Source organism: Marmota flaviventris, chromosome 2, assembly GCF_047511675.1.
Source record: "Marmota flaviventris isolate mMarFla1 chromosome 2, mMarFla1.hap1, whole genome shotgun sequence".
Lineage (NCBI taxonomy): Eukaryota > Metazoa > Chordata > Mammalia > Rodentia > Sciuridae > Marmota > Marmota flaviventris.
This window is the reverse complement of record NC_092499.1, coordinates 29,963,045-29,980,255: the sequence shown is the minus strand read 5'-3', so window position 1 is coordinate 29,980,255 and position 17,211 is coordinate 29,963,045. Positions and strand designations below refer to the sequence as shown.

General features: G+C 34.4%; 1 protein-coding gene across 2 annotated transcripts in view; it reads left to right on the top strand.

The window, feature by feature from the left end:
• The window catches only part of Rbm25 (RNA binding motif protein 25), a 57,595-nt gene that overhangs the window by 14,492 nt on the left and 25,892 nt on the right, over positions 1–17,211 (top strand). For both annotated transcript variants that reach the window (XM_027931467.2, XM_071607698.1), the window contains exons 3-6: positions 1,807–1,856; positions 3,374–3,541; positions 7,652–7,709; positions 10,791–10,951. In XM_027931467.2, the coding sequence (XP_027787268.1) occupies positions 1,807–1,856; positions 3,374–3,541; positions 7,652–7,709; positions 10,791–10,951 (437 nt within the window). The remainder of the gene's footprint in view (positions 1–1,806; positions 1,857–3,373; positions 3,542–7,651; positions 7,710–10,790; positions 10,952–17,211) is intronic.

Here is a 17,211-nt window from a genome sequence, read left to right as displayed (position 1 = left end):
GTGCTCTACCACGCAGCTACAGCCCTACCCCTTTATTTTTTATTTTGAGACAGTCTTGCTAAGTTGCTGAGGCCTGCTGCCCTTGAACTTCTAATCCTTCTTTCTCAGCCTCCCTGGTTGCTGGGATTACAGGCCTGGGTCACTGTACTCGTCCTACAGTTGTTTTATGTTTTTTAAAATTTGGACTGGGATTGTAGTTCATGTTAGAACCTTTGCCTAGCATGTGCAAGGTACTGGGTTCAATCCTCAGCACCACACACACAAAAATTATTATTTGACTTCTGTGTTGTTACTTCTTAAATGTAATATTGATTTCATGTTGTGTGTTTTTTTTTTTAAATCTTGGGAATCATTGGTACCATTTCATTCTTTTTTGAAAATTTTTTTTTATTTTTTAGTTGTTGTTAGACACAATTCCTTTATTTCACTTATTTATTTTTATGTGGTGCTGAGGATCGAACCCAGGGTCTTGCACGTGTGAGGTGAGTGCTCTACTGCTGAGCCACAACCCTGGCCCCCATTGGTACCATTTCTATTCCAATTGAAAAGAATTTTAAAAATCAGAGTCTTAAATCTATAAAAACATAATTTTGTCTCACTGTGTCCATCAGATCAGGATCCTGATACACCCTGAAAGGTTGTTAATTTAAACTCAATGGTCTTTTCTTTAGTTTTGTGTATTAATTTAGGTTTTTTATTTTTTTTTAAGATGGACAGAATACCTTTATTTATTGTTTATTTTTGTGTGGTGCTGGTGATGGAACCCAGTGCCTCATGCATGCTAGGCAAGTGTTCTACCACTGAGCTACAACCTAGCCCCCTTTATATAGTTTTCATATATCATTGGTACCATTGTTCACCCATAATTATGAATCTGTTTGTTAAGGCTGTTTTGAGGACCACTGAAACAGATGAAAACAAAGTGATAATTGTCCAGAATTTTATATTCCTTAAAAGCAAAAGAGGGCTGGGTTCGATCTTCAGTGATAGAGCACTTACCTAGCACATGTGAGGCACTGGGTTCTATCCTCAGCACCACATTAAAAAAAAAAATAAATTAATAAAAATAAAGTTATTAAAAAAAAAAAGAGATGGGATAGCCATTTTGATTTCAGGATAGTTTTTTTTGGTTTATTCTTATAGTACTAGGAATTGAACCCAGGGGTGATTTGTACTATGCTATATGCCAAGTTCCCCCACTTTTTTTTTTTTTTTTGTACCAGGGTTTAACCCAGGGTGCCTAACCACTGACTCACTTCCCTGTCCCTTTTTATATTTATATTTTATTTTAAGACAGTAAGTTGCTGAAGCTGTCCTGAAACTTGTGATTTTCCTGCCTGAGCCTCCTGAGTAGCTGGGAATATAGGCTTGTACTACTGTGCCCATTTCATATAGTTTATTGTTGTAAGTCATATAGACCAATCTGATACCACATTACTTATGAAAATAAGACATTATTCATTAATGTTTTATTTTCCTTTATCTTGTGTTTCTATTTATATTACCTGTGAATTAGGATAATTACTTGTATGGCATGTAGTTGATATAGAACATAGTCGTATTTGAATATGCTTTATTTTTTGGTACTGGGGATAGAACTCGAGGCATTGGACCACTGAGCCACATCCCCAGCCCTATTTTGTATTTTATTTAGAGGCAGGGTCTCACTGAGCTGCTGCTGAAACTGTCTTTGAACTCATGATCCTCCTGTCTGAGACTCCTGAGCCACTGTAATTACAGGCATATGCCGCTGCGCCTGGCTAATAGTATTCTTGAGTCACATTGTGCTTTTTTTCCTTTTTTTAGGGACCCCAATGATTCCTGTACCAATGAGCATTATGGCTCCTGCTCCAACTGTAAGTATAATTTAAAGAAGGAATGTTGTTGTGATAGTCCTAAAAGGTGCTTTTAAAGCTAAAAATCTTGATATAGTTAGAATAAGTGGTAAACAAATGATGAGATTTCCTATGAATTCTCTACCACTAATTTGAATCAGTATCATTTTCACTTAGCTATGCATATGAGAGAGAGTGTGTGTGTGTAGAGAAGAGAGAGACAGACTGTGTTCTGAAACATTCCCTAAATTAATCAATTTTATGATCTATCTTTGTTTCTTTTTAGACTTTTCACATACTGGCTTTTAGAGATTTAGTACAGTGGCTTTTTGATGATTCCCTCATCTTATCTTGGTCCTGGGTGATGGGAGAATGATCTGACCTTAAAAGGAATGTAGGAATGAATGGGCCCATAAAAATTTAAATGTTGAAAAGTAATTTGTGTAAAGTATCTTTTTACTCTTTCCTCCCTCCTCTGGTGTTTGACCCTTTTTACTCTTATCTATTTTCTCTTTCTTTAATATATTTTTAAGTTTTATAAGCCTTTCTTCTGCTGCAGTGTTCATTCTTGTGTCTTAAACCCTAATTCTCCATAATAATCAAACCTTCAAAGTATATTAAAGAATGCTGCTGTACTGTAGCAAATAATGAGAATCCTCTTTTATTTAGCTAGAATTTTTCTTTGAATTAATTGGTATAACAGACTTCATTTGGAATTCTGTGAGACTAGATCTCATTACTTTCAACTGTGTATGTTTTGTTGTTTTTTTTAATCTTTGGGTTTTGAAAAGGGAGGGGAATATTACTCATCTCAAAGGGAAATACATCAGAGAAATTGGAAATCTGCTCTGAGGTAGACCACTGAGACTATTTGGTTCTCAGCCCACGGGAAGTCCAGCTTTTCTTGCATTGGACACCCATAGTTAAACTATTTTAGAAAGTCTCCAAGTGATGTTTACTCTTCCCACTTACATTTCTGGATAGGAAAAGATGGGATTGGGGTTTGGAGGAGCTCCCTCAGTTTGTCAAGTTCTTACTGAGGGTCTGTGGCTGATTTAAGTACAAAGAATAGTTCCTTCCTCTGGAAAGTTGAAAGTTGGGAAAGCAAACTTGGAATTTCAACTTTTAACAAAGGGTAAAGTGTTAGTTTGGAAGAGTACTATGGAATATTTGAATATTCTGTTACAGGATTAGCAGGGATAAATGGAATTTGCTTTTATATGGATACTAAGAATATTGGATGTGAAAAAGTTTCTGGATTTTATTTAATTTTAAATGATTTATGATGTCTTCAACATTTAAAAAATGTGTCTTAATGACTTTATTTGCTTTTTTCAAGTATTTGAAAACAATCTAATGGCAAAAGCTGGTTATGAATAAATTTGGATTAGTGGAGTATGCCATATGCTTTGGGAGCTTCAATGTTAAAGCTTTAATATATGCTGTACTCTTACCAGTTTTTAGCATAATGTTACACTAAATGTAATAGGAAATCTAATTATTTTCCAGATCAAATTTATTGTCCTTCTTTATCATAGGTCTTAGTACCCACTGTGTCCATGGTCGGAAAGCATTTGGGAGCAAGGAAGGATCATCCAGGTTTAAAGGCAAAAGAAAATGATGAAAATTGTGGTCCCACTACTACGGTTTTTGTTGGCAACATATCCGAGAAAGCCTCAGACATGCTTATACGACAGCTCCTAGCTGTAAGTTAAACTGTTTACTTTTCATTAAATTTTTATTAATTTTAAAAATCATGATTTTCAATGATTATTTTTCCCTATTTTTATTTTGAAGAAATTTAAAACTGCAGAAAAGGTGAAAGAATGGTTCAGTAAACCCAAACACATTTTGATAGATTTATTTTGTCTCTACCGTATACGTTCCCCATCCCAAATAATTTGAAGGTGAGTGTCATGTGGCATTTCACCTGAGTCTGAAGTGTATCTCCTAAGAGTAAGGACAATCTCCTGCATAATGAGAGTGCCATTGTTATTACACTTAAGAACTGTAATTTGGGTGCAATGTCATTCTTCTCTAGTCCCAGTTACTTGGGAGGCTGAGGCGGGAGGATCACTTGAACACAGGAGTTTGAGAATAGCTTGAGCAACATTATGAAACTATATAAACTATATAAAAATTTAAAGTTGATAAGGTATTGTTAACTAAAATATATCTAATTCATATTTAATCTTTCAGTCATGGCCATAGTAAGTTTTTGGTTTACAATCTGTGATCTATAATTCCTTTAATTGTCAAGCCTCTTTAGACAAGTTTTTTGCTTTTCATTTTCTTCTTGCACTACTGGGGATCAAACCAGGTTCTGGTGCTTGCTAGGCAAGCTCTCTGCAACTTACTAGATCTCCACACCCCCCCTCCCTTTTTTTTTTTTTTCATTTTTATTTTGAGATGGGACTTGTTGTATTGTCCTAGGCTGACCTGGAACTTGTTATCTTCTTGCCTTAGCCTTCCAGTTTCCTAGGATTATAGGCATGTGCCACCAGACATGGATATACAGCTTTTAAAATTTTTTTTCAGTTATACATGGACACAATATCTGTTTTTATTCATTTTTAGTTGGTGCTGAGGATTGAACCTAGTGCCTCATGTGTGTGAGGCAAGCACTCTATCATTGAGCCACAACCCCAGTCCTATATAGCTTTTTAATATGGAATAAATCCCCTGCCTTTTTTACTTGCTTTTTTTTTCTCCCTGACATCGATATTTTTGAGTCCAGTTCTTTGCAGAATATTTCTCCCAATTTGGATGTCAGCTTGTTTGCTCATAGATTCAAAGTAAGCATTTTTGATAACTGATGCATTCTTCCTAGGATAGAATAGCAAGAGATAAGACATGATGCCCCATTGATCCTGTCTTTGGTGGTGTTGAGTTACTTGGTTAAGGTGGTCAGACCTTTTCCCTGTTAAGGGTACCTTTTCCTCTGGTAATCTCTGAGTTTACATTTTGAAACTGAGTCCTTTACCCTACCAGCTATTAAAACAGTGATGATTGAGTCCCTTTGAAGTTTTTATTCCAAATAATTGTAAGTTCTTTATGTTTTGTGAAGTCATTTATTTTCTTTTTTTTGTTTAAGATAATTCAGTTTGGTGATACATGCAGATTGTTATGAATTATATTGCATGATTTTATAATTAAAAAGAAAGTGTTTACATTCCCTCTTTACCATTTCTTGGGGAAGGTATTTTTAAATCTTTTTGTTTTATAAATAATGTACAGTATAGCCATTTCCATTTTATAAATTGTTTCTTTCATTGGATATTTAGCCAACAACCAACCATTCGTAAAACCCAGTTTTGTTGAATTTAATGATTCTAGCTTCAGATTTTTCCCAGAGAAATATAACATTACAGTGAAAACCCTAATTCCCAGTTTTTTCTCTCTAGAGATTATCAATTATCCTAAACTTTAGGGAGTTAGCATTTGTGTGCATATTTTCTACTTTATTGCATATTACAGATTCATAAATACACATTATTTGTAAGGTTTAATTCTGTATTTTAGTTTTTTTTTTCACCCAACAACTTTGCTTTTCTCTGCTGTATATCGTTGTATTGTAGAAATATGTCATAAAATATTACTTTTCTATTTAGTCATAAGGATTGTTTCTGTTATATTACTGACAATAGGTCTTTCTAGGTACAAGTGAAAAATTTTCTGTCACATATTCTCTCAGAAGTGAAATTTAAGTATTAGAGCATACTTGAGTTTTCCCCTCATACCAATTTATACTTAATTGCAACAGTGTCTAAGTTTCCATTCTTGTATATTGTGTTTAAATATACTATGTTTAAATTTTTAACTTTTTAGAATATATAATAGATTTGAAGTTATCTCATTCCTGTTTTGATTTGTACTTTATTACTATCTTTATTACTTTTGAAATTATCTGTTGACTTATTATTTTGGTAGATAAAGCGTAGCTTGCATATAGGTCTCAAGTCTCATTCCCCAATTTCCTAATATAGTGACATCATTACAGTGTTATGATGGTTGGTAAATAGTTTGGTAGAACTAAACCTTGTACCATGATTATATTTTTATTGTTCTCTTGGAGTTGTTAATTATGTTATTCTTTTGTTAATAGTTTCTATAAATTTATTAGAAATTTAGAATTCCCCATCATTTCTACTTTGCACCTGCCTTTTTTCTTCAATTGTTAAAATATATCAAGTAATATTAATTTCCCTTCTTTTCTAAAGGCCTTTCTGCCAGACCCCTCTATTTTTGTTTTTGGTTTTTGGGGGGTTTTTTGGTACTGGCTATTGAACCCAGGTGTGCTCTACTACTGAGCTACATCCCCAGCCCTTTTTATTTTTTATTTTGAGATAGGGTCTCGCTACGTTGCCAAGGCTGTCCTCACATTCATGATCCTCCTGCCTCAGCCTTCTGAATAGCTGTGAGTACAGGTGCATGCCACCATGTCTGGGATATCTGTTCATATTTAAAAGTTATGAATTAAAAGAATGTTGTTTGCATAAGATCGGTTTAAAAAATGAGGCTTTTCCCAAACATGGGGTAATTTAGCAAGCATTCAGAGGATTTGAATGTTGCTATGTGGAGGTCTTTTCTTTGGGGCTGTTTGATTTCTCTAGAAAACTTTCCCATGCCTTCAAATTGACTGCTTATATAGGGTTGGGGGTGAAGTGCTGGGTTCAGCCCCTTTTGAGCCTCATTGTTCATTTTTACTCCCATTTAGATTCACTTGTTTTTCTAGAATGAATTAGTATAATTCTTTGTCCTTATTATCTGCCTCTGTAGACCTGAAGATATAGACTTCCTTATTGTGCTAAATGAGTTACCACCCAGTCATTTGCTTTTTTTTTTTTTTTTAATGAAGTCTGGACAGCTACTCTTTGCCCATCTATTAGAACTTGGGGGTTTCTTCTATCTTTTATATTCCTTGACTATCATTTTAATATTTCCTCTGAAGGAAGATGTGAAAAATGTACATATCCTTTCACTTTAACAGGCAGTTAAAGTTACAAATAACATTTTTTTTTTAAACCTTCTGGGTTATGCTTTAATATTTAGAAATAATGTTTGGAAATTTTGTTGACTTTCAATATATAATAATGTCCCATCCTTCACTTACCCATTCCCCTTAGAATTTTGGATTTTTTTTTTTTTTTTTTTAATGAGACAATACTGGGAATTGAACCCATATCTTGCTGTGTTGTAGCATGCATATCTACCACTGAGCTGTACCTCCAGCCCGTGGGATATCTTCAGTCATTTTACAGAAAAAAAAATTTTTTTTGTTTACACAGTTAAAATATCACTGTATTTAGTAATTTATGTCCAAGTTACTTTGTAAATCATATTAAGCTTTTTTCTATATCATTATATATAAAATACAGGGGGTTTTGTTTGTTTTTGTGGTGCTGGTGTTCAGACCCAGTGCCTCCCATGTGGTATACAAATGTTGTACTATTGAGCTAAATGCTCAGCCCTGTAATACATAGTTTAATTTATAATTTATTTTAAGTACATGTAACCAGATTAGGCACTTGAATTTTTATATATATATATTTTTTTTGGTAAGATAATTTATGGTATAAATCTCTAATATATTAAAAGATAGTGAAGGGAATTTTGTTAAGAAGTATCAATGAAGAATTTATATTTGTCTTAAAATGATTTGTTTTGCATTTTCTACAAATTTATGAAGATTGAGAGAATTTCAACAGACTTATTTGCTGGTATGATCTTATTTATGTTTTTGCTTTTTTCCCCCCTAGTGAGAATATAATTGTTCTCTTACTTGCATTAAACTTAATTTTTTTTTTCTTTTAAAGAAATGTGGTTTGGTTTTGAGCTGGAAGAGAGTACAAGGTGCTTCTGGAAAACTTCAAGGTAAGTCATGTTTTCCTTATTTGTTGATTGTTTTTACCTGTTTAAATAAATCACTTTACATCTTTTATTTTCATTGTCTTTTTCATACTAGAATAGTTTCAAATGCAGTTGAAGATAATTAGCTGAGAGTTGAGATTAATGGGTGGAAAAGTGGGACAGCAAGGAGTTAAAAGAGGAAATAATTAAAATTACTCAGGCTTGTTTCTATATTTTATCACATTTTTGGAAACATTAGTCAGACATATTAGTTTTTTATACATAAGAGGAATATTTCTGTAGCCAGGCCTGTTTGTGCATACCTGTAATCCCAGTGGCATGGGAGGCTGAAAGGGATGGGAGGATCAGGAGTTCAAAGTCAGCCTCAACAGTGATGATGGCAAGGCACTAAGCAACTCAGTGAGACCCTGTCTCTAAATAAAACAGGTGGTATATATTTTGTATAGGACTGGGGATGTGGCTCAAGGGTTGAATTCTCGAGAGTTCTGTCCCTGGTATCCCCATTTAAAAAAAAAAAAAAGTTTTTTCTGTGAAAGCAGCATGGTATAATTAAGATGGAAAAATTGCAACTTAGGAAGAGAGTAGAAAAGATGTGACCTGTTATTTTTGAAAACAAAATGTGCTTTTTATATTTGTCTGTGGAAACAGCTAGTGGATAATTTTCTTATTCTTTTTTTTTTTTTAATAATTATTTTTATGTGGTGCTGAGGATCGAGCCCAGTGCCTCACATGTGCTAGGCAAGCATGCTACTGCTTGAGCCACACCCCCAGCCCTAATATTCTGATGGTGCAGATGCAACCTAGGGCCCTCACCACTGCTAGGCAAGCATTCTACCACTGTGCCACACATTCAGCTCTGAAAATATATCTTCTAAACACTTTGATATGGAAGAATTCGTATGTACATAACATTAGAATAGTGGGATAAATTCCCATTTACTCATCATCCATTGTTAATGTATTGTATTTTGTCAGTACCCTGAACAATTGATTTTCTTTGTATTATTTATTTTATTACTTTTGGTACCAGGGATTGAACACAGGAGTGTTCAGTAACTGAGCCATTCCCATCTGTTTTATCTGTTTTTTTTTTTTTGGGAGACTAGATCCCATTAAATTCCTGAGGATGACCTTGAACTTATAGGCATGAACTATTGTACCCAGCTGATTCTCTCTCTCTCTTTTTTTAAAATTTTTCAGTTTTCGGTGGACACAATATCTTTATTTTATTTTTATGTGGTGCTTAAGATCGAACCCAGCACACCGCCAGGCGAGCGCACCATCGCTTGAGCTACATCCCCAGCCCCCTCTCTTTTTTTTTTAATACTTTTATTTTTTTGTACTGGGGATTTAACTCAGGAGCACTTAACTACTGAGCCACATTCCCAGCCCTATTTTATATTTTATTTAGAGATAGGTCTCACTGAATTGTTAAGTGCCTCACCATTGCTGAGGCTGACTTTGAATTAGAGATCCTCCTGTCTCAGGTTTCCAAGCCGCTGGGATTAAGGTGTGTGCCATTGTGCATAACCAATATCTTTATTTATTTATTTTTATGTGGTTCTGAGGATAAAGATAATATTTGAACATAAGGATGGAAGAATATTTAATGTTACTATGTTTAGTATGGATTCATTGTAGTTATTATTAAGTTAAAGTTTAAGTTGGCTTAAGTTATCCCTGCACGTTGGATCTCCAGAGGTTTTGTTTTGACTCTCATTGTCTTTGTAGCTTCCTTATTATCTGATGTGACCTGATATTCACAGCAGATTATTCTGATAGATTTTCTGGTCTAGGCTTGGAATCATATATTTTTTAAAAAAATTTTTAGTTTTTTTGGTTATAGATGGACACAATATCTTTATTTACTTTTGTGTGGTGCTGAGGATCAAACTCAGGGCCTCACACCTTCAAGGCAAGCACTCTACCACTCAGCCCCAGCTTCAGCCCTGGAATCACCTATTTCTTTAAGGAGCTTTTAATGAAAAATTATTTTGAAAATCACAATGTTGAGTAACTCATTATACCTGGTTTGGTTTTTGCTTTTAGGTTTTTTTCAGTGTATACTCATTTAAATTCTGGAAAGAAAAATTTTTATTAACCGTCTTCTGATGTTTTTCACACATTGAGAATCTGGAGTTTCAAGAACAATGGAGGCAATAGATTATTCATTTGTCACTAACTTGTTTTTGTCTTACCTCACATTGTATATATAACAGTTCAGACTAAAATAATACTGGTATTATCATCAACATTGTGAATTTTGAAAGTTACCCTTTTTTTGCCAGGCTTTTTGTCCTTAGGTTATATCACACTAAAAATGTATGGTTAAATCTTCTGGTTTAATATCGTTAAGAATAGTTCCTCCTTGTGCCATTATGGCATTATTTGTATACATATTTAGAATAATTTGTTTTCAAATTTGGGTTCCCTGGGTTGTTTTAACATCTTTATTTTATTTAAAGACATTAATAGTGCTATTGCCTAGTTATAGAAGGAAATAGATAAATTACATAAAAGGTCAATACTTTTATAATTTTATCCTCTCAGAATTGAAAAGTGCTTTGCTTAAGTTCAACCAGTTTGTTATTGCTTATTTGTTGCTCTTAGGATGTCTGGATAGAATGATTAGTGAAGTAATCAATAATCAGTTTAATCATGAAATTCACTGACATTGCTAATTTTTTTTTAAGAGAATTTTTTTAATATTTTATTTTTTTAGTTTTCGGTGGACACATCTTTATTTTTTTATTTTTATGTGGTGCTAAGAATCGAACTCAGCGCCCTGAGCATGCTAGGCGAGTGCACTACCGCTTGAGTCACATCCCCAGCCCAGACATTGCTAAATTTTTTTATCAGAGTGTACAATAAGTACCAGTTTGCTTAATTTGAGTTTTTCTTTTCTCCTTTTTTTCCCTCCTCTTCTTTTTTCTGTTGGTTTTTGATGTTGCTAAAACCAAAATGATTATGAAAGGGAAATGAAGGACAGAGTATTCATCCTTATATTGGTACATTTGCCTAATCATTTTGATTCTTCATCAATTTTTGTCTTTTATTGATGTATCATTAACTCTTTATACCTAGCTTTTGGATTCTGTGAGTATAAGGAGCCAGAATCTACTCTCCGTGCACTCAGATTATTGCATGATCTGCAGATTGGAGAGAAGAAGTTACTTGTTAAAGTTGATGCAAAGACAAAAGCACAACTGGACGAATGGAAAGCAAAGAAGAAAGCTTCTAATGGGGTATGTTTTCTATAGTGTAAACATTTGTATGTCAGATGCTCTTTCACTGTGAATACTTCCTATTATAGATGAATCTAATATGGGGATTCACAAGATTGTTGTTATTGTGTGTGCTTAGGGCTTAAATATAAGAAGATATTTTATAGTTATTATATGTCTTTTATCTACCCACAGTGGGTGCATGACTGTTGGTTTGCTTATTGCAGGTTGGGATGAAGGTAGTAAGGGAGGCTGGACAAGTTTAACTTGTCAGAGAAAACACTGGTACAGACTATTCCTAACAGAGATAATTCATTAAGGCAGCTTTGTAAGTAAGTACAAAGTATATTTCTGCCTACACAATTATTATTAGTTGCCCTCTACTTTAGAAGTACACAGATTCTAAAATGAATGAAAATAAGTCACTACCTAGTTGGGTTTCTTTATTCAGGTAATCATAAATAAAAGAAATTTTTGGATGATGTTGTATGTATTATTACCTCCCCTTCTAAAGCAAAGCATATCTGAAACCTGAATACATTACGTGTTTATTCCTTCCTAGTTCCTTTTTGAAATATTAGGTTGAACACATCTTTAAGCAGATCTTTTATTTATTTTTTTAATATTTTTTTTAGTTGTAATTGGACAAAATACCTTTATTTATTTTTATGTGGTGCTGAGGATCAATCGAAGGGCCTTGCGTGTGCTAGGCAAACGCTCTACTGCTAAGCCACGACCCCAGCAGAAGATCTATTACTATCTTCCTCTCAACAAATAAAATGAAATAGGGGCTGGGCATGGTGGTACACAACTTTAATTCCAGCAACTTGGGAAGCTGAGAGGAGGATCGAGAGTTCAAAGCCAGCCTCAACAAAAATAAGATGCTAAGCTATTCAGTGAAATCCTTTCTGTTTTATTTTGTATTTACAAAATAGGGGTGGAGACTGTTGTGGTTATGGCTCAGAGGTAGTGTGCTTGCCTAGCATGTGTGAGGCATTGGGTTCTATCCTCAGCACCACATTAAGTAAAATAAATACATCGTGTCCACCCATGATTAAAAAATGAATATTTAGAAAAAAATAGGTTGTGGCTCAGCTTCAAGTGCCCCCAGGCTTAATTCTCGTTTCACTGCCCACCCCCAAAAAATAAAACCTTAAGTAGCCCTTTGATTTCACTTTCTCATTACCTTTCAAGATAGAAATTTCTTTCTTGTTTTCTCTCCATTTTTTTTTAGTTGTTAATGGACCTTTCCATTTTAAAAACATTTTATGTTTTTTTTTTTTAAGTTGCCGATGGGCCTTCATTCATTCATTCATTCATTTTTTTATATGTGGTGCTGAGAATTGAATCTAGTGCGTAACACTCACACATACCAGGCAAGTACTCTACCACTGAGTTACTACCTTATATGTTCTTTCCACTGAGCTACTACCTTATATATTCTTTTACTTAAAAAAAAAAAAAAAGAAATTGAAGCAAATTATAAAACATAAATTAAATATCAACCATTTCCTTCAGTGTAAGTAATTGTTGAAACATGCAAGAGAAAAGTATCAGATTACATGTAGAAGGAAACCAGTTCACACCTTAGCAGATTTGTCAACCCAAGACTGTCAAAGCTAGGACGTCCTGGAACAGTATATATCAAGCTCTGAAAGAAAATGGGTGTCAACCAAGAATCTTAAAAAAACCTTCCATGATCAACACAAGTTAAAAGAATTTACAGCTAGGAAGCCTGCACTACAGAACATTCTCAGCAAAATATTCCATGAGGAGAAAATGGAAATAAAAAATGATGAAAATCACCAAAAGGAGGAAAAGCCAATCAAAGGAGACAACAAAATCAAATTAAAAACCAAAAACCAAAACGACAGGAATACAAATCATATCAATAATAACCCGGAATGTTAATGGCATATACCTGTCAATTGAACGACATAGACTGGCAGATGGGACATAAAAAAAATAGACCCAGCAATATGCTATCTTCAAGAAACTCCTAGGCAAAAAGATGCAGACTGAAGGTGAAAGGATGAAAAGAACATATCACATGCAGGGACTACACAAATAATCAGACAAAGTGGACTTCAAAGTTAGAAGATATAAAAAAGGGGCCTTTTGTGCTGCTTAAGGGAATCATACATCAAGAAGACACACCAATCGTAAATATTTATGCCCCAAACAGTGGAGCATCTATGTACATCAAACAAAGCCTTCTCAATTTCAAGAATCAAATAGACAACAACATAATAATTAATAGTAGGTGACTTTTAACACACTTCTCACCACTGGATAGATCTTCCAAAGAAAAACTAAACAAAGAGTCATCACAATACCAGACCTTGAAGTATACTACCGATTTACAGTCACAAAACCATGATGATATTGACCTCAAAATAGACATGTAGACTAATGGTACAAAATAGAAGACACAGAGACAGTTTCTTCATGCTAGACAAAGGCGCCAAAAACATACATTGGAAAAAAAAATAAAGCCTCTTTAACAAATGGAGCTGGGAAAACTGGAAATCCACATGTACCAAAATGAAAATAAACCCCTATGTCTCACCATGCAGAAAACTCAAAAGTCGAGGCAGTAGATCAGACATCTTGTGCCTAATAGAAGAAAAGGTAGACCCAAGTTTTCATCATGTTGGCTTAGGAACTAATTTCCCTTAACACAACCCTTAAAGCATCAGAAATAAAATCAATAAATGGGATGGATTCAAAGTAAAAAGCTGCTTCTCTGAAAAGGAAATAGTGAATAACATGAAGAGAGAGCCTGCAGAATGGGAAAATCTACCATACGCACACTAAAGAACTCAGAAAAATTAACAGCAAAAAAACAAATAACCCAATCAATTATCGGGCAAAGGAAGTAAAGATATCATTCACAGAGAATGTATACATTGGTCAACGAAAAAATGTTCAACATCTTTAGCAGTTAGAGAAATGTAAGTCAAAACTAAAATTTTATCTCACTCCAGTCAGAATGGTAGAAAGGATAGGTGAAACAGTTCAGTGGTGTTTCCTATGTTTAGAATTCTGTACCACTCCAAAATTAAAAAAACTGCAAAAGAACGATTTTCTTAGATAATATTGAATTAAAACAGATGTTGTTTATGGATTTTATTTTTCCAAACATTAATTGTATACTTTTGAATGTAGATTGCATATTGCCTTGTTATGTTTTGCTCAAACATAAGTTTATTCAATAATTTAGGATGTGAGGAAAAAGTTGAACAATCTTATGTAATATAAATTTTTTTTCAAATAACCTTAGCAAATATAACTGTATAGTGGAGTACTTACTATATATTTGCCACAAGTTTAAAGAGAAAATATGAGTGGATGCTTATTCTTTGTCCTTAATTATTATTTGAAGGGATTTAGATAGCAGTCACTTACATAATGATAGGGAACCTTGTGTTACTGAATTCAGGCTGTTTAATCAGACTTTGGGGCATAAGAGAGAAAACCACTAGTAGTTCTCACTGTACATATTTAACCCAGGCCCTTGCACATGTTAGTGATATATACCATTCCACTGAGTTCCATCCCCAGCATAATTCTATAGTTTGTGTTTTTTTTTTTTTTTGGTGCTAGGGATTGAGCCCAGGGCCTTGTGCGTGTGAGGCATGCACTCTACCAACTGAACTATATCCCCAGCCCCCAGCCTAGTTCTGTAGTTCTTGTTGACTGAAAATAAATATGAGTTTGGAAGAGCAAGATATTTTTTCTGACCTGGAATTTTAAGGGGATTTATGTACTTATGTAAGATGTCTTGTCATTACAGTTTGAAAATTTTTGTTTAGATTTGTTGTAGGTGCAATGTCTTTTCCTCCATTCCATGTTATTTATGTATGTATGTGTATGTTCGACTGAGGTTCAGAGGCACTTTATCACTGAACTACTTCCCCATTTCCTATTAACGCAGGATCTTACTGCATTATTCAGACTGTTACCATCCTTGGCATCCTTCTGCCTCAGCCTCCCAAGTTGTTGGTATTACAGTTACATGCCCCTATGACTCACTTTTCTTTCAATTTCTTATTGGCATTTAGTAAAGGTAATTTAAGCTACCCATGCTTTTCTGTTTAGTCTATGTCCTGGTGCTTTCTGGATATCCAACAATAAAAGCATAGGAATAGGTATCTACTTGACATTCAGAATTTGTGGTTGTTAACTACACATTCAAGAATGAGTTCTGGCAATATTTTGAGAGAGCCAAGTGTATTACCTTCTAGTAGAGGAGAGATGCTCTAGAATATCTTCACATCTTTGCCTAGAAATTAGTTGGGTTGAGTTAACATTTTTCAGATCTGTGCATTTCCCTAAGTTTGCAAAGATGTTCTTATTTCAGGCAATAAAAGTCAGTGACAAAAGAGTTAGACTTGGCCAGGGGTGGTGGTGAACACCTGTAATCCCAGCTACTCAGGTGGCTGAGGCAGGAGGATCGGGAGTTCAAAGCCTGTCTCAGCCAAAGCAAGGTGCTAAGCAACTCAGTGAGACCTTGTCTTTAAATAAAACATAAAATAAGGCTGGGGATGTGGCTCAGTGGCTGAGTGCCCCTGAGTTCATTCCCCAGTACCCTGCTCCCCCGCTGGAAAAAAAATAAGACTTGAAGAGCTATTTGATACTTCCCATTCCTTTTAAAAATGTCGAAAAGGTGGTTCATGTAAACATTCTAGATAATCAGTTAATCTGTATCTACTGTTAAACTATTCACTTGTTTGCACTCCAGTCTTTTTTTTTTTTATTAAAGAAAAAAATTTTTTTAATTTGTGGTTGACACAATACCTTCATTTACTTATTTATTTTTTATATGGTGCTAAGGATCGAACACAGGGCCTTGCACGTGCTAGGTGAGCACTCTACTGCTGATTCACAATCCCAGCCCCATTTATTTTATTTTTTGGTTCTGGAGATTGAACTCTGGGACACTTTAGTATTGAGCTACATCCTCAACACCCCTGGTCTTTTATTTTTGTTCAGTCATTTGTTTGTTTGTTTGTTTATTTTGGTACTTAGGATTGAACCCAAAGGCATTTCATGTATCTTCTCCACGTTTTTTAAAAATTTGAGATAGGATCTGGGCCTTGATTAATTGCTGAGGCTGCCCTTGCATTTGGCGATCCTTCTGCCTCAGTGTCCTGAGACGCTTGGATTGTGGAGTCTTACTTTTTTACTTTGAGACATTGTCTAAGTTTCTGAGCTTGGCCACAGATTTATAATCCTTCAGTCTCTATCTCCAGAGTCTCTTCAATTACAGGCATGTGCCACATTCCCTATTTATTTTTACTCAGTATGCTTTTCTAATTGGTGGAATAGAAGACGGAAGTGGAAGTCAGGAAATCATTTATGATTTAGATTGTACAATTAGAGCTGTAGGTTGAACTTGCCAGTCTTTGGAATGGTCTCTGTAACCAAAAATAACTTCACCTTTTTATAAAAGTGTTAATTTATTTTTGTTTTTCTCACATTAATATCAGTTTAGACATTAGGCTAATAATCTCTCCTACGTGTGTCAATTGAGGGATGATTAGCCTTTTCAGTGTTGAATAATTTAGTGTATTCGAAATGGCTGTTTTGTAATTTGGGTGAAATAGCCAAATATTTGAATTTTGTTTTTTAACAGTGGGGTAATACTCAATGTAGGGACTAAATATTTTTGTATGAACAGGCCTTTTGATTTATAATGGCACTTTTATTCCTGTATTTAGAAAGGTGTGGAGACTACTCAAACCAGAATGTAGAGAATATGCCAACAATATATGTGTTGCTTTCCTTTTTTTGTTGTTAAATACAATTGTGTGTTTTTTTATTTTTTTTTTAGTTGTAGTTGGACACAATATTTTTATGTGGTTCTGAGAATCTAATCCATTGCCTCAAGGTGCGAGGCAGGCACAGTACCACTGAGCTACAGCCTCAGCACTGGATTGTTTTCTAATTTACTGTATTTTGAGAATTTAGGTCTGAAAAGATAACAAGCTTTTATTAGAAATGGCCATGTGTGTCTCAAGACAGAAGGTTTTAGTTCCAGTTCATTTGAGGATTTACTTTCACATAAAACCACTGGAGAAACAGGGCAAGAAGTGTTTTTAGTGATAGGTATGAAAGTTGAAGAGATATTTAAAATAAACACATTACCACTATTTCAGTTTACTTAATTGTTGGTAAATTATAATCGTTTAATTTGTAGTCATACGTAAAGCATCTTCATCAAAGATGCCAAGTTGAAAGTGGGCTATAAGAAGATTGGATGTAGGAGCTGGGCATAT